The sequence below is a fragment of the Prionailurus bengalensis genome, chromosome A2 (genome assembly GCF_016509475.1).
Source record: "Prionailurus bengalensis isolate Pbe53 chromosome A2, Fcat_Pben_1.1_paternal_pri, whole genome shotgun sequence".
NCBI classification, from domain to species: Eukaryota; Metazoa; Chordata; class Mammalia; order Carnivora; family Felidae; genus Prionailurus; species Prionailurus bengalensis.
In genome coordinates, this window is record NC_057348.1 from 13,936,924 (window position 1) to 13,963,574 (window position 26,651).

The 26,651-nt window shown below is 53.5% G+C and overlaps 1 protein-coding gene across 1 annotated transcript in view; it reads right to left on the minus strand.

Moving 5' to 3' along the window:
• The window catches only part of ELL (elongation factor for RNA polymerase II), a 77,097-nt gene extending 50,679 nt beyond the window's left edge, over nt 1-26,418 (minus strand). The window contains exon 1 of the mRNA XM_043587071.1: nt 26,257-26,418. Coding sequence (XP_043443006.1) covers nt 26,257-26,391 — 135 coding nt within the window. The 5' untranslated portion in view covers nt 26,392-26,418. The remainder of the gene's footprint in view (nt 1-26,256) is intronic.
• Nucleotides 26,419-26,651: the final 233 nt, after the last annotated feature.

The following is a 26,651-nucleotide window of genomic DNA, read 5'->3' on the forward strand; positions in this document are numbered from 1 at the left end:
CCTAGTACTTTTTTCTCTAGCTCTCTAGCTTGCTTTATTGTGAGAATACAGTCCATAATATGTACAGCATACAACCTATATGTTAATTGACTATGTTATCGGTAAAGCATTAAGTTTTGGGGGAGTCAAAAGTTATACACGGGTTTTCAACCGTGTCAGCGCCCCAACCCCCACATTGGTCAAGGGTCAACTGTGCAGCAACACGCACAGTATCAACTCTGATTTCTAAATTCAAGATACATAATAGCAACTGAATCTGCTGTATCTCATCATTAGCACGTTAACAATAAATTTGTTACTAGGTCACACATTTCTTTTGAACGCTTTACTCACTCTCCATGTAGAACGTTGCCTTGATAATTCTACGTATTTTAGTTGTCTGAAAGGGATCCATGTTCAGAAAAGACTAAGGCCCCTGTCCGTGATTCGCTGACTTAACAGGACCTGCCCCAACTGAGGTTCAGCCATGGATGGCTTCACTGGGAAGGTACTTATGAAGTCAACTGGAGTTTAGAAAAAAAAAAAAAAAATTATATATATATATGTGTATATATATATATACACATATATATACATATATATACATATATATATACATATATATATGTGTGTGTGTGTGTGTATATATATATATATATATATATATATATATATATATATATATCAGCTTCACTAATGTGCTGTTTCTAAACCATACTCCTCACCACAGAAAGTCAGTGAACACTCACCAGATAAGCCATGTAAAGTGTCAGCTCAGGCAAGGAACATCAGTGCCCCAACCTCTACACCAGTGCTAATGGGGGAATGACACCCCCAGTGTTTCCTGGTGCCACAGGGCTGGGGGCTGGGGGGCTCCATGCAGCAGGGAACACATGGACAAGTTCAAGAGCATTTGGTTCAAGTTACTAAAAATGCCATTAATTATATCATGAACACAGGTGCACCTGGGCACAAGACGTCACATGAGTGAGAGGACACCTAGACGTGAATGCCCCCCCAACCCCAGGCCCTGTTGGGAGCCCCTGCCTACCCCCTACCTGGCCTTTCTTGAACCTCCCCTTCTTACTCCTGGCACCTTTCCCCAGCATGTGGCCACCTCCCACAGGTTTCTAGGTTGGCACAAACTCTGCTCCCTGGAGTGGCTGTCCCTCCTGTCCTGCCTGCAGCCCCTGGCAGGGAGCACCTATGCACTGCCCTCAGCTCAACCTCCATTAGCACACCAGGCCGTGAGAGGCCCTGCCCAAACTCAGGTACTCTGCAGTGTGAAAGCACATCATTCTCTTCACCCCTGGGTCCCACCAAGTCCTGACCAGAGGGAGCCCAGGTATCTTGTAAACTCAGTGACCTACTTATAAACTCAGCAATCATTCAGCAAGGAGCATGACAGCTTCTGATTGCCAACCCCGAGCATTTTGACCAAATGAGGTGCTACTTTGCATGGCCATTTGGGCCTAAAGCACACAGGTGCCTCCGTGCCCTCTCTGCCCAAGGTGTCCCCAGACCCTTCAATGACCAAAGGAGGGAGGTGACAACAGGCAGAAGCCGAAGCTGGGGAAGGCAGCTTGGAGCAGAGAGCAGGGCTCTGAGTGGAGCGGTCAGGCCACACACCTAGTCCCCTGCTCTCCTATCCTCGTGGCCTTGGACAAATGAGCAAGCTTCCTTGAGCCTTGGTCTCCTCTTCTGGAAAACAGGACCATGAAGACCAACTGGCTAGGCTGAGAGGACCCCAGGAAAGGCTGGGACAAGTATGTGCCCCACCCCCAACCTCATGATTCCTCTTGCTAAGACCCCCTTCTGGCCCCCAAAATGAAAAGTGTGGCTCTGAGCACCTCCCAGAGCAGGCCGGGCCATGCGGTGACCTCACTGTGCTGCTGCCCCTGATCCAGTGTGGTTTCTAACACCAACAGGGACAAGCAGAGGCAAGCACTGCCTTCATATACTGCATCAAGACCAGACCATTAGGATAACCGAGAAGGAAAGTGAGGGCTTATACCAATCAAGGTAAAGCATTTCTACAAGCCCAGGGATTTCTCCGAGAAATTAAAAAGGGAAAAGGCAGGAGACAGGGAGAGGTGGCTGAGAGACCGGAATGACAAGAAGGGGCCACTGTCACCAGAGCTGCCTACCAGGCCGTGCTGGGAAGCTGTGCCATGCACCTTCCAGAGAAGACCCTCTCTGTACCACGGGTCCACAGAGCCTGCCCCGGGCTCCAGACAGCATAATGACACTTTGTCCTTCCCAAGACAGAGACTGCTGGCCAGAGAGGGCTGGGCACCCCTAAACACACAGCATGGGGCCTTCATCTTGGGTGGAAAACAGAGATCATTAAATGGGAGCAAGATGCCCCACTCAGGAGGATGGAATGACATCAACGTGGCTATTCTACTTTTCCATCTCTAACCTGCCTGGGTGACCCGACGGGGAGGGCAGGCAGGACAGCCACAGAGGTGCCCCAGAACAAGGGAAGAGGGACTCAACTCAGACCCACTGGGTTCCCACGCAGACACTTACAGGTACCACCCAAGCCAAACGTGTGACATCAACGAGCCAAGACAGCTCATCATCGTGAGCGTGTGACATGTGGCGTGTCTGAGGCAAGGGGAGCTACGTGTAAGCCCCCGGGGGCACAGTGGGTCCCTGCCTTATCCAGAAACCTTCTCAGCCTGCAGGAGGGGCTCACGCGTGGACCCCGAGACGATGCTGGCCAAAATGCCGAATGAGGCGGGAGCCTCCCAGAGCATTTTGCGATCTCCGTGCACAACGGAGGCAGAGCGACCACCAAGCTCAGGAACCAGCAGCACACACCCCAAGGGGTGCCCCAGGAAAGTGCCACTGTGACCACTCAGTTGTTCACAGGGTCAGGCCAGCCCAGACCTGGCTACAAGCCACGCCAGAGCATTTCCTGGACTCAAAAAGAAACAAGAGCAAGTCAGACGCAAGAAACAAGTTACTAGAAAGGTAGTTTGGGTAGGAGGAACAGCAAGGCAAGCCCCAGTGGCTGGAGGAGCAGAGTGGCCTCTCACCGCGGTGTAATATCAAGTGTTGCGAGGGAGCAAACATCACATCCGTGACAAGAAACAGCTAGAAGGAAAGATCAAGCCTTCCTACTCGTCAAACAAGGTCATTGTAATCGTTTCATTTCAGGCCTGAAATTAAATTTTGGGAGCAGCTCATGATGTGCGCCATCACGAAAGCAGAACCTGGCAGGACTCCAGAGCCGCCGCCTCCACTGGAGAAGGGCCAGAAGGTCTACTTAGGAAAGGAAAACGGAACCGTCTTGCTGGCACTGGACAGTCGCGTGTATCAGCAGTGAGACTGCGCGGCCCAAACCCTTTCCGGACTTCTAGGCTAGGGACCCGCAACTGACCCGGACAAGAGGTCTGGTTAACTCCGGAGGCCCTTTAACAGCCCCCGCAGGGCCTGAGGCCAGCACCATGCTGCCCACCGTACCGGTGAGCAAATGTCACACAGCCAGGGGCCTGGGTGACAAAGAACTCAAGATGGAACTCATGGATGAGGCAGGAACTGACAAAGTAAAACGCACGCCCCCCACCCACACTGGGTCCTGAGCTCCCTCTTCCACACCACCCCTGGCCGCTCAAACCCAACCCAGGGCTGGAGGGAGAGGGCCCGACCTCCCTTGAAAGCGGAGGCAGTGCCTGAAGGCGTCATATCCTTTCCTTACAGGAGATCTAGATCTGAGCGGCGCACCTGCCCAGCGTCCACATCAATCAACCAGTCCTAGCAGGGACAGGGAACCAAGGGCTCATGAGCAGGAATGATCACTAGGCCACCGGCAGCTACTGGGAATTGAAAGCGAAACTGTCTCAGTGCCCAGAAGCTGAGATCAGAAGATTCACTTCTGCTTCAGGGTCTGCCATTTAAAAGCTGTGTGACCTGAGTGAGGCACTTAACCTCTCTGGCTTGGTCTCACAGGGCTGGTGATCTGACTCACGAGGCTGCTGAGACAAGGTATCAAACAGCACAAGCCAACTCTGCCACACACATGGCCTCCAGCTCCCACTTCCAAGTTTCTGAATGCTATAAAATAAAGCACTGCGACATTCTTTGGGGAAGGGGAAAAAAAAAAAAAAAAAGGCCAAGAAACAAAAAACCACCCTGACAAAAGTAAGGGGGCAAGGCCACTAGGGTCAGGGAGACCACCCTTCACTGGCCATGTAACCTCAGGTGGTGATGGACATCATGCCTGCGCTAATCAGTTTTCTCATCTGTGAAATGAGAATGACCCCATTCTTGACTTTCATGGGCTGCAGTCGGAACCTGGCAAGTTTACACCCTCAACCTTGAGAGGCAATGCAGACACAACAACGGCCATGTGACCTCACTGCATCGGTTCTCCTGCCAGGTCAAAGGGGACAAGGGCTGAGCAAAAGGACACCCAGATGCTCTGGGTGCACCAGGAGGCGTTACCACGGACGGCCAATGGGACCGACCCTGACAGAGGGAGGACCCCTTCCCCCCAAACAAAGAGAGCCATCAGAACCACAGAACCTGGGGCGTCTGGGTGGCTCAGTCAGTTGAGCACCTGACTGCAGCTCCAGTCATGATCTTGTGTCTCGTGGGTTCAAGTCCCACCATCAGGCTCTACGCTGACAGCTTGGAGCCTGCTGCAGATTCTGTGTCTCCTCTCTCTCTGCTCCTCTTCCACTCATGCTCTGTCTGTCTCTCTCTCTCTCTCAAAAATAAGAAAACAAAAACAAAAACAAACAAAAACAGTGGCACCTGGGGGCTCAGTGGGTTAAATGTCTGACTTTGGCTCAGGTCACGATCTCACTGCTTGTGGGTTGGAGCCCCATGTCGGGCTCTATGCTGACAGTTCAGAGCCTGGAGCCTGCTTTGGATTCTGTGTCTCCCTCTCCGCCCCGTCTCCACTTGCTGACTCAAAAATATAAACGTTAAAAATAAATAAATAGGGGCACCTGGGTGGCTCAGTTGGTTAAGCGGCCGACTTCGGCTCAGGTCATGATCTCACGGCCCGTGAGTTCGAGCCCCGCGTCGGGCTCTGTGCTGACCGCTCAGAGCCTGGAGCCTGTTTCAGATTCTGTGTCTCCCTCTCTCTCTGACCCTCCCCCATTCATGCTCTATCTGTCTGTCTCAAAAATAAATAAATGTTAAAAAAATAAATTAATTAATTAAAAAAAACCCCGCCCCTTCTTTTAAATAAATAAATAATATAAATAAATAATATAAACAAACAAACAAACCATGGGGCGCCTGGGTGGCTCAGTTGGTTAAGCATCCAACTTCGGCTCAGGTCATGATCTCACGATTCATGGGTTCTAGCTCCGCGTCGGGCTCTGTACTAACAACTCAGAGCCTGTAGCCTGCTTTAGATTCTGTGTCTCCCTCTCTCTCTGTCTCCCACCTCGTGCTCTGTCCCTGTCTCTCAAAAATAAACATTAAAAATTTTTTAAATAAATAAATAAAAACAAATTTAAAAAAACACAGAACCTTTCCCAAAACTGCATCGACAACTTCAAACAATATTCAGCAAAGTAATAACAAGCAATTAATAAGTGGTCATTTAAGTAAAACAGGACTACTGGCCATGCTCACATTCCCACATCTGTCACGTATGTGGTAGGTATACCACAATGACTCTGGTGCATGTTAAACATTTGAGTGAACCCCTGAGATGATGCTGAGAACTCACCGTGTGGATGTCTGTCGTGTTATTACTTTGACAGCTACCCCACCAACCCTCCAGTCATGACTTTGAAATCCTGCACACCGAATCTGGTTTTCTCCAAGCAGGACCTGTTGGTACCTTCCTCCTTTAACTGCCTCCCCTGACAAAGGCAGAAATGGGAAGTGTCCTTGCAGGAGGAAGGGACAGAGGGACAGAGGAGGAACCATGGGCTTCCTTCAAGGAAGCAGTTGTGTGTCAGTGCTGACAGTGTACCCTTGTCCCTGCAGAGGTCAGCACGGCACAGGTGCCCTTACCTCTTGACGAGCCCTTTGCTCTGCCCCAGGGACAGGAAGCACTTCGTGTGGCCCTGCGCACAGTGGCCCTCACTGGCTATCCCTGCTTCCAAGAGTCACCAGCTGTGAGTCTGAACGTGACATGTGTATGAACGGACTTTGGGAATCATCGGGGCCATCCCGAATCTGTTAGTATTTTCCAATTCACAAGTGTTGCTTTAGCTGTTTCACTAATGTGTCACTGAGACAAGCTGAAGCCTGAGAACACAGTGTGAGTGCTTCAAAGTCACCAGCCAGCTGGGTCCATGGTCATGCTCAAGAAAATGACAAATGGCTGGCTGGGTGCCAACTTCACACACTTAATTCACCAGAGCAGAACCCTGGAGTAAGCATCACTTATGGGGACCCGCCAGGACAACTTCCAGCCGCCAACGGAGGCCAAAAGTCACAGCAGGAGAGGTGATCTTGTTCCACGAGGAGCACGGTGGGTCCCACCTGGGAGAAGGAACAAACATGTGACGATGCCGTCCTCACCCTCTGGACTGGCAGACAGCACTCAGCTGGCACCCAGAGAGAAAATCGGGATCGAGCCACACTGGAGAAATCCCAGTTAAAAGACCAGCCAATGGGAAACAGCAATGAACACAGCATAGACCGAAAAGACAGTTGCAAGTACCTACAACACGAGACACCATCAGGAAGACAAAAACGAGAGTGAGATAATCATTTTTGCCCAGCACCACCACAAAGTTAGGAAGAATCAGATAATCTGGTGTGTAAGAGGAAGTGGGAAAGGCATGGTGGGGCTGGGGGTGGGGGACGGAATAAGCACAACCCACGGGGCAGCAGCTCAGAGCTGGGCCCTCCCCTGGGTTTGTATGGTCAGGCTGGGCTAGTGGCTCATGCCAGGGGCCACTTGTTCAGACGAGGATGGACAGGAGTCACGGGGTGGGACCCACGAGCCTCAACAGGATGTGCATGACGAGCACAATCCTGCAGGTCTGGCTGGTGCCCAAGAGCGGTCACAGCATGTAAAAGCAAAATAAAGTCGGAAGCCACTGATCCAGAAAAGGAAGGTCCAATCGAATCCACGGGCTCACAGCAAAGGCCTGGTGCGTGCGGCCCTCCCACACACACTCCGTCCTGGAGAGAGTCCTGGGCTCTGGGAATGTACCTCTCGATGGGTAAGAGAGTGGGGAGGCAGTGAGGGCCCTGATACTGGAGAGAAGACTTCCAAAGAAAGGCCCTCGGCAGTCAAGGAGGAGAGCACACCGGGGTCTGGACAACAGAGTTCCAGGTGCCCTGTGTGGGTGGTTTGGGCACGGGAGACACATGATCGGCAATCACTCACCGCCACTGTAAGCATCCCCCAGTGGCACCGAGTCGCACTGCTGCCCAGCTGGCCGAGACAAGGGGTTCATAACCGGCAGAAGGAGCCCTGTGTTAGGTCACCAAATGTCCCAGAGCTCTGTGGGATACGAAGGCCCCAGGAGTGGCCCCTATCGCTGTGGCTCAATATTCTCCATTAAGAGCGCACACTCTCAGTCCAGCCGGCGCTGAATGAGGGCTCTGGGACAGCAGGGGACCCTGGGAACAGGCACAGCCACCCGGGGGTGACGGGCCACAAGAACAGAGCACAGGCCCCATGGCTGTGGGTAGAGAGAGGCTTCCGGGAGTCATGACCACAGAGCTATCTATGCTGACAGAGCACTTTCTATATGGGCCACAGGCATGACAGGAGTGAGCCAGGAGGAGATGGAGGGATCGCAGGTGAGTGGGGCGAGGGGCACGGGCCCCTGAGGAGGGAGAGGTGCTCTGACTACAGCCTTTGACCCAGGCAGAATGACCAGCAAGCAGCAGGCACCCACCTCGACGTGTGCTGCAATGACAGTGCCATAGACAGGGCAGCCAGAAGCCAGACTGAGCTGGCTTTAGTCAATCCTGCAAGCAGGGACCACCACCCCCGCCACCACAGAAAATCTGTGACCAGCCAAATTAGGAGCAAATGTTTACAGCTGAAAGGTTAAATGTCCCCACCGAGGACCTTCCGGTACCCTAAACATAGGAGCTTCCAAAAACCCCATCTTTGAAGGAAGACAAACCTTAGTGATGACACTTGCCACTTGTTAAATCAGAGTGCCAGGAACATGAGGCATGCAGCACGGTCAGTGTTCTGTGAGGAAAACGGATGACCTTCATCTTTCTGCTTCTGAACCAACTTAGGGAAGAAGTTTTAGGCCCACAAATGCAGAATCCAAAAGCCCCTGCCTGGGGAAAGCACTCGGCAGCCTGGCAAGGTTTGCCAATGCCCAGGCACGAGCCCGGTCACTGGTAACAGATAGGCCAGGGCCCCAAGCAAATGGCCCTGATGCTGCTGTCCACGGCACCCCCATCACAAGCAGGCTGCAGGGGCGGGGAGCACCCTGCAGGGGAAGGCACTGCCCCGTGACCACACGAGGCCAAGAACTTGCCACTGGCCACCAGCTCCTGGGCAGAGTCAGGCCACACTGTAGGACTCCCTGGCCCCTACTCCTGTCACCTACTTAATAAAGTGCCACTTTATACCTGGTTTTATTTGATAAAAAAGGGAAAAGGTAGCACGACAGGCCTAGGCCTACCACAGGGAAGGTGCTACGAGCCAGCCATTCCAGACTGGGTCCAACCAGACTGTCCACCTGTGGGCCCATGCTGATGCTCCAGGCAGCTTCAGAGGTGCCCTTATGGTGCGCTCTGTGAGGGAACACCACCATCCTGGGCTAAGATCCGGGGCAACGCAAGCGAGAAGGACATGGAAGGGCTTTCTTTATGGAAAAGGAGTCTGGCAGAGTCAGGGAACAGAGAGTAAATCAGATATATAAGCATTGAGAGCCCCCCGCCCCAAGGAGTTACAGCTACCAGGCTAGGGAGCTACCACGGGAGCCGAGCTGCCAGTATCCAGACCCGGTGCAAGACACCCGCCCTTGGAGCAACAGAGCAGACTGCACAAGGCTAGAGTTAGACCAGGAGACCGCACAGGACCTGCGTCCCTCTTGACATGGTCCCACCACACGTTCATCTGATAATGGTTCACTATGCTCCTGTGTGCTACAGCAGCCCAGCTACGGCTGGGACAGACACAGGCAGACCTCTAGGGACATGCTGAGTGCTGGAGGGCACACGGAGCGGGGACCCTCTGACCCGAGATGACAAAGGAAGGGGCAGGGTGTAGGGTCGGGAAGACATGGAGGTAAAGCATTCCAGGTGTGGGCACAGGGCACCGTGTCCTGAAGCCCAGAAGTGTGTGGTGCCCTGTGGTGCAGCATGCCCCGGCCACCCTCCCCATCCTCTCTGACCTGTCACCCTGACCGTGATGCTCAAGGAAGAGGTCCAGGCCGCTCCCACAGCACATCCTCCCATGACTCCCCAGGGTACAGGCTCTTCCCCACCACCTGCCTGGGGCCCAGGAATGCCACTTTTCCTTCAGGTCCTGCTAAATATCCCTTCTCCAGGGACCTCTCCTGGCTGGTAGGTAGGATTAAAGCCCACGGGACTATCCCTCTTCACTTGGAACCATCAATGCCCAGCACAGGGTCAAGCACTGGAGGGCTATTTGCTTACCTTGCTGTTATACCTGGGACCTGGCTGGAGTCTGGCCAAAGTTAAGGACACACACTCTGGGCCATCAGATGCCTAGGTCTGACTGGGACCCCACATGTAGACATCCCACTCACTCACTCCCCACTGCCCAGGCTTCACCCGGCCTGCAGAGTCTGGGGAGGACTTGCCAGGTGGCCACAGCTCGTGGAAGGTATGCACAGACTGCTTTATTTCAGGCCCTGCATGATGGGTGCTCATCCGCTGTGCAGACAGGGCAGGCTGGCACAGGGGCTGAGGAAGGCTGGCCCCATAAGTGGGCACAGGACAGGAGGCTGGCTGCTCTGTTAAACAACCTGCCTGTATGGGCTGACTGCTGCCACTCCTGTTCTGTTTTTTTAAACACAATCTTCTGACTCTTCGGGTTACCAAAATCTCCGCACACATCCTGAGTGGAAATGACGACATGAGGCTCACTTTTCTAAATTTCCCCTAAATTTTCCATAGACTTCAGGATTCCTCCTGGACTCCGATGTAAAACTGCTATGCACATCTGATTTCTGCTGTGCTCATCTGTGGCTGGGGCAGGGAAAGGGGAAGTAGCTAGAGGCTCCAGAACCCTCAAGCCTGGAACCTGGCTTTCAGAACAGCAATGCTCATCTCCCCAGAACTGGCCAACTTGCAGAGCTTGGATTCTGGGCCCCCTGACGCCACCTGTCAAGCTTAAGGTGAGCTCAGCACCACCCACAGGGTGAATCGATAGGTTAAAAAGTAACGAGAAACACTAGCCCCAACTTTAAACAAACAAAGCTTTCCAGGCTGCATCCTGGCTAAGGCCCAGCCTTGGGTACGTGTGAGCTGTGTCCCCACTCCCCTCTCTAACACACCCTGCGGGGTTCTTCTGAGAAATGCTACTGACTCCAGAAACCATCTACTGTGGGAAGCCTACCACAGTCACCACTGAGTCCTGCCACCAACTTGTCAATAGGTCCTGGGGACTCACACAGACCCTGTAGCCTTGAGCAGCCAAGGAGTCGGTTGGCCAGGAGTCTATGATGCCTGTAACCCAGGAGACCCTCCACCCGGAGTTCCAATGGAGTGGCAAACTCCTGACTTTCCAAGACACCTCAGGCCTTAATTATTCTCCTGGATGGCTGGGGGCTATGGCATGGACAGCCAGCCCCTTCTCCCCTGCTCCTCCCAGCCCCGTGTCCTGCTCTGAACTTGGCAGCCACCCAACCATATCAATATCAGTGAAGGTTTGGAAGCAATACAAGCTGTCCCCCACCCTGGCCATCGGCTGTTCAAGGGACAGCAGCTCAGATAGCCAGAACCTGTATCCAGGCCCACGGGGCACGCACATGAACGCCAGGCAGGGGCAACATCCTGGGTCTGCAGCCTGATTCAGCCCCAATTGGGCCAATATTAGGTATCCTGTTCCACCACCCCAGGCCTGGGCCTTGCATCCCGCATCCTCCAGTGACCTCCCTGCAACACCCCCAAGCTCATCCGCCCTGAGCTTCACAACAGCAGAGGGACGCCCACACCTGCAACACGTGGTGTGCTTGCTCTTAAATAGCTGAGCCCCAGGAATAGCACCAAGAGCCCCAAGAAGAGAACACAGAGGTGGTACCACATCTATTCAGACCAGCCACTCACCGAAGCTGAGCTGTGCCTAGCAGATCCCACACTTGGCAATCAATTCCTGTCACCCAAAAGCATCTGGACTCAATGAATTTACACAAGAGACCAAGACAAGAAAGAGGAGAGGCAGGTCACAGGAGCCACGTGAAGATCCCAGAACAAAGCGCGATTAGAGCCACTGTTCCGGGTGGGGCACAGACCCTGGTGAGTTGCCCTCCATCCCTGAGGAGAAAGCGGTCCAGCATCAGCCCAACTTCTGCTGACAGCCTGGGAGCCTTGCCCTGCATACTTGGGCACCAGTGAAACCCATTCACTGGCCACATTCTCACAGCCCAGGTTCACGGTGGTGGGGGAGCGGGGGCAAGGGGTGGGGAAGGGGAGGGTATTAACCTCATCTGCTCAGAGACAGGACCTTCCCCACAGAGATACTGGCCAGCAGAGCCAAAGGCAGGAAGGACCGGGGGCCACATAGCATCAATCCTACACTCTAAGCCAAAACCCGTCTAAGAATCCTTAACACAGCTCCACTTCCTGTCAGGAGGAACTGGCACAGATCACTGGGTCATGTGGCTCTGTGCACAAGGCTCCCCACCAGCAGGACCCTGTGCACAGGTAAGGGAGCCAGCCAGGCCTCGTCCCGACGCCAGAGCAAGCTGGAGACACGCCGAACACAGGCGACCAGTGCTGGCTGTCCTCATCCCACTTGCCAGATGCACTGAGAGCTGAGCACATCTCGCTGGAACAAGCAGACATCTGTGAGCGTCCAACACCAAAAATAGTGTGACCAGGGGAGGGAGGAACACACTCTTCTAGCTGTGACCTGCCTCTGCCTCACATATCTCCCCCCCGCAGTCTCTCCACACTGGGATGTTCCCCACACGATCCTGCCCTCGGGTCTCCCCACCGCACAGCACCTCTGCCCCGCTCTGCAGCAGTTCAACAGTGCCACCGATTCTGAAAAAGGAGAGACGACACTGAAAGATAGGAGTAAGATCATGCCATTTCTACTGATAGAAGCCAAGAACCCAGATACCGCAGACCCTTGGCAGAGAGGCCTGACTGCCCTTCTCCAAGTCGTTTTTTTTTTTTAATGTTTATTTTTGAGAGAGAGAGAGAGACAGAGAGAGACAGAGCATGAGTGGGGGAGGGGCAGAGAGAGAGGGAGACACAGAATCCGAAGCAGGCTCCAGACTCCGAGCTGTCAGCACAGAGCCTGGCATGGGGCTCAAACTCACAAACCGTGAGACCCTGACCTGAGCCGGAGTCGGATGCTCAACCGACTGAGCCACCCAGGCACCCCCCTTCTCCAGGTCTTTAGGGCTGCTGGTACCTAATTCAGAATCCATCTATAGATGATACTCATTCTGAGCTGAGAAAGCTCTGGAAGATTCACTGAGGCCCCCCGCCACCTGTGGAAAGCTCACTCCTAGAGGACAGGAGATGCCTGCTGCTCACTGTCTCCTGTCATCTAGTTGCTCCTCATGCCACGAAGCACACGTTCAAAAGACACCCCAATGAACAACGAACCCCTGAGTACAATCCTCCCCTGGAAGATGACACTAGTCCCACTGTATCCCCAGGGACCTAAGGCTGAGGAGACAGAGGGAGGGGAGAGGGATGCTGCAGCCACAGCCGGACTCCAACGGGAGGCAGATGCCCGCCCTCCCACCTCTGCCAGGAACACCCGTGCTTGGCCCTTCCTGCCCAGGCTGCGCATGAATTGTGTTTCCAGAGTTCACCAGCAGGTCACAAGTAAAAAGGACAGGCCCACCAGAGGCTGTGCCAGTCTGGAGCTGTGCCCGAGAAAAGCTCCTGGGCAACCCAGGGATTTGCACGTGGAATGGGAAGCCTTCCAAGTCCGCATGAAACTGGGGGGGAGGGTGCAGACAGTCCTAGGGCAGACACCCTCAGGTTTGAGGTTCGATTTAATCTATGCTGACCGTGTATCCTCAGGTCAGTCACCATCGTCCAGGTGTCCCTTCAGTGAAATGAAGGGGCCAGACCAAAAGGACACTCCAAGATCTCAGTCCAGCCCTGAGACGTGACAGGAAGCCACAGCCCACGGGGGCGGCATGCCACAGCACAGGGGTCCAAGGTGTGAGCCCGGTCAGCACATTCTACTAGCACACGTAGTCCTCACGTCACACGCCCGTGCCAACACTTCAGACCAGCAGCTCTCAAGCTTTGTCTGTAAAGGGCCAGAGAATCAATCTCTTAGGTTTTGAGAACGAGACAATCTCCATCACAAAGACTCAACTGCTATCATACGGCAAAAGCAGCCTTAAATGATGCTCTGTTCCAAAAAAAACTTTAGAAACACAGCTGGCAGGTTGCATTTGCCCCTTGGGTCATGGCTTACTAACTTCTTTCAGACCCTAAGGATGGCACTGAAAGAAGAACATGCCACAGGGGCCCCTAGGAGGCTCAGTTGGCTAAGCGTCCAACTCTTGATTGCGGCTCAAGTCATGATCTCACAGTTCGTGAGAGCGAGCCCTGTGTCGGGCTCTGTGCTGACAGCGTGGCGCCTGCTTGGAATTCTCTCTCTGTCCCTCTCTCTTTGCCCCTCCCCACTTGGGCACATGTGCCCTCTCTCTTTCTCTCTCTCAAATAAACTTTAAAAAAAAATGCCACAACAGTCTGCTTCGTTGGCATCCTTATCCAATTCTGTTCACCTCGTATGGCAGCAAATATGCCAGAGGCCTTGGTTTTGGAGGCTAGCAGCTACAACAGCAACACCGGGCACAGCAGACCTCAGCTTCCTTGAGGACAAGAGGCCCACTATCACTAATGGTAGAGGGAAAGCTCTACCACTAATGGTACAGAAAACAGAGCAGCCAGGATGGGGACAAGGCATGGGATCCCTGTCAGGACCTGGAGAACAATGTAGCGGGGAGGTTACAGGCAGGAGGTGCCCACGTCAAGGGGAAGGCCATGCTAAGCTAATGCCCCACCCCCAGCTACTGCACACTGAGCTGTCCTGACTTCATTCAGTGGGCATTCTCCTTGCTGTAAGTGTTGCTCTAGGTCCCTTAAATCATCCCCTCCAGATGCGGGGAGAACCACAAGGTCCATATCAGGAAGCTGATTTTCCTCCAAAAAGTCACTGTCCAGGAAAAAAGGGGGGGGGGGGGGAGGAACCTTCCAACCCACTTATCCTCAGGCCAATGGCAGGAGGCGAGGCTAGTCTAAGCTCTCTGGGTCCCAGCGGTACCACTCCCCACAAGGAAGAGCAGCATGAAGGGTGGCTGTCTCAGCCTGGCCCCTCGCCCCCCCTCTGATCAGCCTATGCTTAACTGTAGGGCCTGAAAGCAAGTGTGGGGCCCTAGGCCCATGTGCACATCCCGCAAGCAGAAGGGGAGGCGCCAGCAGGACAGGGGCAGGGAGTCCCGCCTCCACAGTTGGAAGCCCTGAGGCAAGTGGACTGCATCTGCCCACAGGGTCAGAGAAAACACCGCTCCTCCTTAAGCACTACTGGCACAGGCCCCAGCCCTGAGGTCAAGCCAAAGGCAGGAGCAAAGGCAGCAGCATAGTCCCCTACCTGTCCACCACCCCCCAGAGGCCAGGGAACACCCAACCCGAGGGGCCTCCAGGCCATTTCCTACCTGGAAGAAAGCCCATTTTCCACAAGTCACTTTTTGATTCAATGTGGAACTGGAAGAACTAAATTCACCAAAGGAGAGATTCTGCCCCATCTGAGCTCATGGCCAGGGAAGGGCCCGGCAGCCTCAGGTGCCACAGGGTGGAGCCCAACCTTGCCAATGTCCCTCAGGGCCTCTGTTTGGTTTGGGGACCGGAACACAGAAGTCGTGCCACTGGGAGGGCTGGGAGGTGGTGACAGTTTCCTTGGCCTCGCTGCCATCTACACCCAGGTGACCCTGATCAAGATCCTCAGGCAGGACCCGAAGCTAGCCCAAGCCCACCTCAAGTGTGAGAGCCAACATGACCCAATTCCCTGGGGTCAGGTTCTCTGTCACCTGCGATAAGGGGACTCCTGAGCCCATCAGTGGTCCAGCAGCCGTCAGAAGCCCCATAGACCCAAACTCTCGTTGGAGACCCATCAGTATAGCTACTATCAAAACAAACAAACACACACACACACACACACACACACACACAATCCAGAAAATACCAAGTGTTGGTGAGGATGGTTGGCTGAAGAAATTGGAACTCTTATACACTGCTGGTGGGAATGTGAAATAGTGCAGTCGCTGTGGAAAACAGCTTGGCAGTTTTTCAAAAAGTTAAACATAGAATTACCATATGATCCAGCAACTCAACTTCTGGATATATACTCAAAAGAACTAAAAACAGGAACTCAAGTGAAATAAATCAGAGAAAGACAAATACTGTAAGATCTCATTTATATGTGGGATCCTAAAAAAGAAAAGAAAAAAGACAAACCCACAAAAAGAGATCAGACTTGTGGTCACCAGAGGCAGGGAGTGGGGGGAGAAAAACTGGAGGAAGGGGGGGTCAGAAGGTGCAAACTTCCAGTTATAAAATAAATGAGCACTAGAGATGTAATCTATGACATGGGGACTACAGCTAACAGTGCTGTTATGATATACAGAGAAGTTGCTAGGAGAGTAGATCTTAAGATTTCTTATCATAAGAAACAACTCTTTTTTTTTTTTTTTTGTATCCATATGAGATGAGAAATGTGAACTCAATTTGCTGTGGTCATCATCTCACGATATGGGTCAGTCACGTTACTATTCTGTACACCTTAATCGTATACAGCACCAGAGGTCAATTATATCTCAATAAAACTGGGAGGAAAAAGGGGGGGGGAGCAGAGCCTCAAACAGATGTTTGTACACCAATGTTCACAGCAGCACTATTTACAGCAGCCAAGAGGTATAAACAACCCAGTATCCATCAACAGACAACTGGATAAACAAAATGTGGTATATCCATACGATGGAATATTATTCAGCCTTAAAAGGGAAGGAAACTGGCACAGGCTACAACATGAATGAACCTTGAACACCATGAAAGAAATGAGTCATAAAAGGACAAATACCAGGGCGTCCAGCTGGCTCAGTTGCAAGAGCATGCAACTCTTGATCTTGGGGTCATGAGTTCAAGCCCCATGTTGGGTGCAAAGATTACTTACTTACATAAACAAACAAACTTTAAAAAAAAATCTAAAAGGACAAATGCCATATGATCTCACTTAAATGAGATCACAAAAGTTATCAAATTCATAGAGACAGAAACTAGAACGGTGGGTGCCAGGGGCTAAGGGAGGGGAATTAGTTTTTAATGGGGACAGAGTTTCAATTTGGGAAGATGGGAAAGTTCTGGAGCTGGATGGTGATGATGGCTGCACACACACTTGATATCACTAATCTGTACACTCAAAAATGGTTAAAAAGGGAAAAAAAATGGTTAAGATGGTAATTTTATGTTATGTGCATCTCACCACAACTTTTAAAAAACATTTACTTATTTTTGAGAGAGCACAAGCAGGGGAGGGGCAGAGAGAAGGGGACAGAAGATCCCAAGCTGGCTCTGCACTGACAGCAGTGAGCCCGATGTGGGGCTTGAACTCACAAATCATGAGATGATGACCTGAGCCAAGATCAGATGCTCAACTGACTGAACCACCCAGGTACCCCTCACCACAATTTCTTTTTAAAAGGCTCCAAGAGGTCCCAGATAAAGACTCTCGCTGATTGGTTGGAGCACTCCCAAGGCCTCCCTTGACCATGGCCTGTCACAGGATGGAATCCCCCAGAGAAAACGCTTGTCCACAGAGTGGAGTGAAATCAGCGTGGAGTCAGCCCCCCCACACTGACCCTAGACAGGGGCTGGAGCTCGTCTACACCCACACAGGCCACTGTAGTCACAACTGCTGAGTCGGCTAGATGATGAAATTAACCCCAACTTCCTGCCGGGGCATCCCTTACCTCCACACCCTCCAGCTGCCCCATCACCCCAGCCTCCCTCCTGTGGCCAACCTCTTAGATCTCACGCAGACTTCAGCAATCTCAGCCTCTTCCCGTATGGTTCCAACTGCTCCACTTCCCACGGCACCTCCTGCCCACAGCCCGCTGTGTTTCTCCCTCCCAGTAGTCATCGCCCATGGGCACCACTACCATGCTCTCAGTGGGCCTCCCCCATAGAGATGTGAGGGCCTCGGGGCATGCCTGGCTAGCCTGCCCACCACGAAGCCCCCGAGCCCAGAATGGCACCTGGCCTGCCTCGGCCCACCAGCAGATCCCAAGTCAGTCTGATAAAAAGAACATCAAAGCCACATGCCCATGTCCAAGTGAGGGTTGTGGCGGGCCGGTCCCCCCATCAGAAAGAGGTCTAGGGGCACAGGGAAAAGTAAGGGGAAGCCCCTTGTTATTCGGCCTTTACACACTGGGGCTCCACTTGCCCAGACTGGATGATGGAGGAAACAGGGCCGCACCTCCCATCCCTGGGGAACAGCATTCTCCTGGGGAGAGGGGGCTTGGCCCCTTGAGACTGCCCTCATGTCACTCCCCAACAGCCATGAGCCGGCATGCAACCTGAAGGCAAAGATGGGACCACCGCACCCAGAGCTCTGGGCCCGACTCCTCATACTCTGTTGGCAGAAGCCGCCAGCCTGGTGGGCTCAGCAGGCACCCTTGAGCCTGGTCGGAAGTCTCTCCGGAAGCTCAGCCAGCACCTCATGCCTCTCCTCTGCTGTGCGGCCCCTGCCCACTGCCCGCTCCACCATCACCACCTGCTGAAGCTGCCCAAGGCGGGATGGAGAAGAGGGACACGCAGAGGGGCCCAGCTCCCTCAATACAGTGGGGTCGGCTCCGTGGCAGGAAAACTGCTAAAAAATCTGGGGAAAGTCATTTCCTTATTTAAAAAAGAAACCCTTAACGATAGAGACAAACGAGTGGATATTTTAAATTCTTAAAGGCCTCACATTCTCAGGTCATTTGTGGTACACTGACACATGCATATACACAGGGGGGCGGAATGGACTGGACACAATGGAATGACAGGACCATCTGACCCAGCTGCTCACTACTATCTCAGGTGACGCTTCAACCCAGGGAAACTGAGGCTCAAGAGGAAGCCTGGATTCCCAGGCTGTTAACAGGAGCTAGCTAGACCAGTCCACCTGACCCCAACTCCCGCTCCTCAGCATCCTTGGGGGGAGGCACCTTCTTATTAAGATACCTTCCCTACATGTCTAAGATGGACACGGGGACAGCAAGGCAAACAGTGAGGCGCTGACACCCACTGACAGCCCGAGGTAGGAGCAGAGTTAGCTGGAAGGGCACACATTCAAGGAAGGTGTCCCCGAGTTGAGCCTCATTTTCCCCGTCTGAGGAACAGTGAGAACACTCGAAACAACCCAAAGGCCCAGTAGATTAACCACAGCCCCCAGTCAGGGCAGTTCATTAACTCCTCAAAGACGGGGTAATCCAAGGCTACCTGTTCCACAGCACATTTGAGAATGCTGGGAAGTGAAAAGTGGGCACGAGGCCCTTGAGCCAACTTTCTCTATGCTTTAGACAGCATCACCTGTCCTCCATCCAGCCTTGATTCCCCCAGTATCCAGAGCACCCACTCTCCAGAAACTGGTCAACACCAGCACAATAAGGGAAACCTGGCATGCAGCTACCCCTGAGCAAAGAACATAATCCAAGAACTGGGACCAAAAAAAAAAAAAAAAAAAACGCAAAAAAAAGGCTGCTGGCTTCCAGAGCTGCCACATCAGTTCAAAACACCTTCCACACCTTCCAATCACACGCAGGACATTTTTAAAAAATCACGTGACATCCACATCCGGGTACAAAAGCGGCAACCCAGGGGCACCTGCGTCGCTCAATCGGTTAAGCATCCAACTTCAGCGCAGGTCACCATCTCACAGTTGGTGAGTTCAAGCCCTGCATTGGGCTCTCTGCTGTCAGTGCAGACTCCACTTTGAATCCTCGGTCTCCCTCTCTCTCTGACCCTCCCCTGCTCATTCTCTCTCTCTCTCTAATAAATAAACATTAAAAAAAACAAACAAAGCACAATAGCTCCTTGTTCTCTCTTTAAAAGCAACCCAGAAAGATGTAGGCTCTGCAGCCAACACCAACAGGGCAGCGTATATGCATCTGCCACCTTAGCCCTCGACGTTAATGACAATGATATGCACCCACCACAGACCTGCAGCAGCCCTCGGATCGGCCACCCTTATCCTTCCTCCGGCCCAGAATCACTCCAGAGGCGACCGTCAACATCTTTTCAAGCCACACATAACCTGACTCTCACAAACCCAGCACAGGCAAGACAATAAAGCTGAGCGCATGACGATGTTTCTGCCACGCGGCAGAAATCGGGAAACGTTAGAAACGTCCACCTCCCCAGCTAGCCACGGCTGGCTGCCCAAATACTTCCCACATCTGTCCTGTTGCCCATTCCCCTGTGCCACCCCGGCTCAGGCCCTTAGAACCTCCATTCCTTCCCCGGCCTCTCGCCTCTAGCCCTGCCGTCCCTGACCATCCACTCCCACAGCCCAGACCACATCTCTCCCAAGCCTCAATTTCAACATGCAAAAGTTGTACCGCTCAGCCACACGCAGCCTCAGGCTCCACTCTGCTGTGCAGGCGCACCAGGGGTGCCCCTCACTGCACTTCAGCGCTTCTGCACAGCCCTCAGCAGGGGACAGCAGACAGGGCTCCCAGCACACAGGAATCCCCAGGATCGGTGTGGTGCCCCAAACACGGTACCCGAGGAATACTGATCCGTTAGGGTGCACGCAGCAAGGGAGATGCAGTCACTACAAAGTAAAGCCTACAGCCACGTTGAATAACACAGCTAATATAGTGTCGGGAAGAAACAAGATCTAATATCTTAAGAGGACATCACTATGATGATGAGGTGCCCAGACGCGAGACAGAGGAAGGCACCAAGGTGTCAACAACAGAGATGGCCTTGGCCCATGGGAACAGGAAGTCGCTCCGTTCAGATATTTTGCAAGTTTTCTATGCTGAGCTATACTCCTTTTATAGTGAACTTTTCAACTTGTGTTACTTTTTTTTTTTTATGTTGTATTTATTTTTGAAAGAGAGACAAAGAGAGGGCACACGTGTGAGCAGGGGAGAAAGGGGGGCCGAGAGAGAGAAGGGGTCAGAGGATCCAAAGCGGGCTCTGCACTGACAGCAGCGAGCTCAGTATGGGGCTTGAACTCACAAACCTCGAGATCATGACTTGCGTCAAAGTCGGCCGCTCAACCAACTGAGCCATCCAGGCGTCCCTCAACACGTGTTACTTTTAAATAGGAGTTCCATGACCCCATGAACTTGACAAACATGAGAGGCCCCCTCCCCTCCAGAAGGACTGCAGGGAGTCACCAACATGCCCTGACCTGGTGACTCAGCCAAGAAAGAGCTGCATCACAATGGCCAGGGAGGGACCTAGACCAGAGAATATAATTAGCATCAGACTCCAATGCAGCCACTTGGTGGGGGGACAGGAGGTCTCTCGCTGGATGGTTAATTTGGACACCAGCTTTTTTGTTAAAAAGTAAAGTGACAAAACAACTACGTACTATAGTTGTCTGTCACTCACTGCACCTACAGGTCAGAGGTCACTTGGGGGGACTGTTCTCAAAAGCATCCCTTTGGGCACTTGGTTGACTGTGGGGCGGCCACATATCACCGGAGGTAAGATCTCAGACAACTCCAGGTTGTGCTCGTCACAGACCCAAGAGAAACTCATAAAGACAGGGGCAGGGGAGCAAGGCCCTGAAAATGAAGGACTCAAAGGAGGCCAAACCCCACAGGCATGGATTGGCAGCCTGGGCCTGGCCAGGCTGCATCAGGCAGGGCTGCTGCCACATGAGAAGGAGACTTCCTGAAACCAGTGTCTGCTCCAGAACCAGTTACTCGGAACAGGGGAAGCAGTGTTATTGTCAAAGATACTCCAGAGATGTCACAATCTGGCTATGATGTCAAAACTACTTCAAGGGTGATGAACTCTGGCCTTGCAATGAGTCAACAGAGGGTGGGTTTCTGCCAAGCAGCCTGCTGTTTACACACAATCACCACAGTCACCGTGGTGGTGGTGGCAGGAACAGCGCACAAGCCAGAAGCCTAGTCAAGGGTCACAGTGGCCGAGGCGGGGCCCGGCCCCTCCCCACAATCTCACTGGCCGCCCGCAGAAACTTCTATCCCTTGCCCCCACACCCTGGGTCATTCACACATCCTGTCACAGCACCTATGAGACAAGAGCCTTCTAGGAAGGATTCACCCCACCCACAACTATCAAGAGCGTACTTTGAAATACACAAGTAAACTGAACCCCTACAGCCAGAGGGCAGGAGACAGGAAGCGGTGCTCTGGACACCAACAGGCCGGCCCCATCCACCTGGCCCGGCCTGCCAGGCCACCTCCCTTCAGAGGGGGCAGAGCTTGGAGCCATCCCAAGCTGGTTCTCAGCCCCATCCCAGTTGGGAAATTCCTTCCGGTGACTTGACCTCCCAGAGTCTCTTCCCATTTCCTCACCTGACAAGTGGGAACCACTCCCCGCCACAGGCCTGACAGATGGGGGTGAGATAAAGTAACGTGTGCAGCTCAGGCCAGCGCTGGCGTGTGGCCGGTGAGCCACAGGTGTTGGTTGTCACCATCTTTAGGCTTTCTCAGGGCAGGGGGCACAGTACAGTCACAGTGACAACCTCAGGAATTTGCATGGCCATTCATGTCACCCGTGCTTGCAGGAGTCCAGAGCGCTGGCATTTAACTAGAACTGGAGACCGTGGTGGGATCCCCTTTCATAGTTGCATCCCAGTGGCTCAAACTCCCTCCCAACTCAAGAGGCAGCCTGGGCCAGAGGACAATCCAAGTGATCTTGGGCAGGTGGCCGATGACCCTCTGGGTGCCAACTGCCCTCAAAGGCATAGTGGGAACAATCAGCTAGCCTTCCAGCCAAGGTTGTCAAGAAGATGACAGGAGCCTGGACAAAGGACTTAGAGGGACCTGGCCCATAGCCAAGAGGGGCAGCACCAGCTATTTCTGAAGACGGCTGGTCTGAAAAGCAGACAGAGCTGGCAAGAAGCTCTCCTGCTTAGGGCTAGGTGGGCACCCCCAGAAAGGGGAGACAAGCTTACTTCCCGGGGCCTCGCTGTGGGAGGGGAACAGAGGCTAAATTAAGGCTCCTCCTGCCACCAGTGCCCGAGCTGACATCCACACAGCCGCCCCCTTAGCAGCAGGCGAGCAGCCCCCAGCACAGCTCTAGAACAGTCATGGAGTATTTGCGGCAGGCCTCCTGCATGTCCTCTCCCCACACACCCTTCCCCAGGACAGAGCCCTGGCAGCTGTCCTCCATGCCCCAACACCCTCCCCAGTCTCTTGTGTCTCAAGGCTTGAAGGCAGCATGCCTGGAACCCCCAGCCCTGCCTACACAGGATCCCTCACCCAGAGACCTCAGCCCTGGCATCACCTCGAAGCACCTCTCTCAATCAGCACCCTTTAACACCACCCCACAGCATCACATCATCCCATTTTATTTCCTTCCTGCTGCTGGCGGCTGTCAAGTTCTTTGTGCCCATTTCTGTGCTGTCTTGTTCATTATTATATGCCTCCCTGCCTCCAGAATGTCAGCTCATGACACTAGAGGCCCATCTCGGTCACTTCTGAACATACAGCACCTGAGCAGTAGCCCTGTGCAAACCAGCTGCTCGATCAGATTTGGGTGGATGCAGGAACCAGGCTCCCTGCCTCCCACAAAGTCTATTCAAACCTCCAGGTGGGAACCAGCTCTGGGTGCAAGTACCAAGTGCTGAGAACAGGGAGGAGGGAGGTTGGGGGTGTTAGGGCTGCACTGATGGCCACACACATGTCAACAGAATCCTCACAGCCTTAAGAGAAGAAGGAGCCAGAGCTGAGAGAGGGCAGGGCACTGGGACCCTCACAGCCCTGACAGAAGGATCTGGAACTGGGAGGGGTTGGGTACTGGGACCCTCACAGTCTTGAGGAGAAAGATCTAGAGCTCAGACATGGCCAGACACTAGGAACCTCCCAGCTAAGAGAAGAAGAATCCAGAGCTCAAAAAAGGGTCGGGCAGTAGGACCTTGCAACCCTGCAAGAAGAAAGAGTCAGAGCTGGGAAGGGTCAGATACTGGAATATGCACAGTCCTGAGGACAAGAAGGATCCAGAGCTGGGAGAGGATCAGGCACCGGAATCCTCATAGCCCCAAAGGGGAGGAATTTTGACTGGGAGGGGTCACTCACTAGCCCAAGGCCTCAAGCAGGTAGAACCAAGATTCAAACTCAGATAGACCACAATCTTCAGGCATCTTGAGCCCCTCCCTGGGTCCTCAATTTTTCCTTAACGACAATATGCTCCTCTCCACCAAGGAGCTTATAAACCAGGAGAGAAGGTCACCCAGCAACAGAAATACCCAGGTGGTTGAGGCAGGTGCCCCAAGGAGGGTCACTTCCTCAGAGTGGCCAGGGAACACTTCTCTAAGCAGGTGCATGATGCTATCTTGGAAGGATGGATCTGTACCTCCGCCCTCTTCTCTCCCAGAAGTAGCCCACAGTGAAATGGGAGATCTACAGGCATAGCTGCTTCGGGACTCACTCGAGTTTTTATATTCAAGAAGAAGCTTCACGAAGCCTAAGTCTAGACGGTGGCAGCTGTGTATATTACCCTCTGCTACATTCCAGACTGGCCACTAGGTCTACACAAAGGCAGCTCACACTCCACACCCCTCTGGAGAGAGAAACCATGGGGGACTTCTATACTCAGGCTCCTCCAACAGCTAGGATTACAGGCTCTCTTCGGCCACAGAGAAAATTTCGCAGTAACTTCCTCTCCAGTCCCCTGCCACATCTGAGTCTGTGAAAGTCTCTTTGCAATTAAAAGTAAAAATAAAAACCCTCTCCACAAGTTGCTATTGACAAACCATATAATGACCACAGTGCTACAGAATAGAAAACTCCAGACACTATTGACAACTGCACATAAGAGGTTTTGTTAGTAACCCCTACACTTCTCCGGTCGCACAGACCAGTTCTTCAAGTCACCGTCCCCATGCCCACCACCCAAAAGCACCCAAGCCGCCCTGATTTTAGCTCAATCCTCTACAATGCCCAACAAGTAATATTAAATATGAAATTGCCAAGTAACTTAAATTATCAGGCAGCTTCCGAGAAAAACTCAAATTTGGGTCACCCTCAAAGTTTAGTCCAGCTGGCCTAGATGCCCCAACTGGCTTGGAGAAGTTCTTTGAGGGAGCCCCTCCTGGCTGATCAACACTGTCATACACAGTGTGCTTCGAAGCTGTGCTTCGAGGGGGATGAGCTGGAGTCTGTAGTTACCTTCACCCTCACATGAGGAAGATCCAGCTTGCTTAGGGGATGTAACCAACACCCTAAATTAAAAATAGCAGTATGACAGCATGAGGTGGACACATAGGCAGACCTTCCGGACAACTAGATCAAGCAAGGGCAGCATGGCAGGGAAGGCGGGGCTCTTAAGTGACCAGGTACCAAGTTCACCTTATTTACATGACTCATGAGCTCTCCCCCAGCTGTTTCGAGGAAAGCCCGCCTTCCTGCAGGACAAGTCAGAACTGCCTAGGGAAAAAGACTCCAGACTGGAATGCCACAAGGCAAGGAGACTTAAGCTGGACACAGTGTCCCCACCACCTCCTCCTCACCTGCAAGGGCACCTTAGCCTCATCTTGAGGAATCCTTTTGACAAGGGGAGAACTCGCTCTTCTAAAAAAAAGAGACCTCTTCTGTGAATGGGAAACTGTGACACCAGGACAGGAAGGAAACTGCCCAAAAAAAAAAAAAAAAAAAAAAAAAAAAAAGTGGGAAGAAGCACGGGAAGGATGGGCACCAGGAAAGTGGTGGGAACGTTAACAGGGGAAGAAATTCCCGGCTTAGCTAATGGTGCTGAACAAGTCTGGGGCAGGAAGAAAGCCACATTCCTTCCTAGTTAGTCTCTCTCCTCACCCGCCCTCGGCCCCCCCATTCCCAGTATACACAAACACACACACACACACACATGCACACATGGAGCAGGGCCTCCACGAGCCGGACACCAGACCCCTCCCCAGCCACTTTATGACTGCAAAGTCCCCACTTTCCAGGCAACAAGGAAAAGGGCTCCCAAGCCACTTCTTCTCCTCAGGTCCTGACCACTCCGGGCACCTGCAACTTCTGTCCCAACACAGACGGAGGGCGCCATGACGCAAACAGAAATGGGAAGAAGCAAGTTTCTGATCAGGGTCCCAGATGTGCCCCCAAATCGGGCCTGAAAGAAGGTGCACTGCAGCCTCCCCCCAACCCACGCACACTGAGCCAGGTGGCAGAAGTGAAACGCCTCTAACTTCCCCAGATGGGCCCAAATCAGCCCCTGAGAAGTTTGAGAGTCAGCAGCTAGGTGCCCACAAAGGGCTCCCAGCCTGGGAAAGGCACCATGCCAGCGACCCCCCACATACACACCTTCTTCCCCCCAAAACATTCCCACTCTCTAAAAATGTCCAGTAAGGCAGGGTCACCTGCGAGGAGTAAGGGAGTTGGAAACAAGCTGTCAGTTTCTGCCCAAACGCCCCTTCCCAAGAACCAACAGTGAGCCCAATTCCAAGGGCTCCATTGGTGTCAAAGCCGGCCCTCCCAATGAAAACACAGCTTCCCCACACAAACGGAACAGGATCTCCACAGGTGCCCCGACAGCGGTGCCCCACTGATCCACCCTGCCTGGCACCCAGACGGAGAAGCCCCAAGCTTCCCCTCCACCCTGTCCTCCGGCCAGGTGAACAGCTCAGTTCCTGCCCAGGTGCTGGGTGAGCCGGGAAAGGCTCTGGAGCCTCCGGGTGCCGACTTAGTCGCCCACCCCCACCCCCGGACCAGACGCGCGAGCTCCGGGTCCCTCGGCCGCCTCGGGCCGCCCGCCAGTGTCACCTCCCAACGCCGTAAAGGAACGCAGTTCCCCGCGCTCCAAGCTGGACAGGTGCCCACCCCGCGACCTGTCGGCCCAGGGACCCGAGAACAGCACCCGGGACGCCGGACCCCGCGCCCCCAGGCCAGGACGCCTCCGCGAGGGGCGCGTGAGGCCGGCCTGCGCTTCGACTTCTCCGACGGCCGCGCCGGGCTCCACGCCGCTCACCTGGCTGGAGCGGTAGCTCTCGAAGGCCCTCAGGGCACTGTCGGTAAGCTTCACGTGGAACACAGACACCTTGCTGCCGTCGCTCACCCGCCCGCAGGACAGCCCGTAGCTCCGATCCTCCTTCAGCGCCGCCATCTTGCGACCATCGCTCCCCCGCCCCCCCTTCCCGGTTCCAGCGCCAGAGCGCCGGCCACGCCCCGCCCCGCCGCCCGCTGACGCGCTGCATTATTCATGAGACGCGGCTGGCCACACCCCCTCTGGATCTAGCGAGGCCCACAGTAGCCTCTGCACGGCCGGCCGACTGCTGCATTATTCATGAACGCAGCTGGTCGCGCCCCCTGTGGGCCTGGCGAAGCTCACAGTCACCGCCCCAGGTGCTGTATATTCATGAAGTG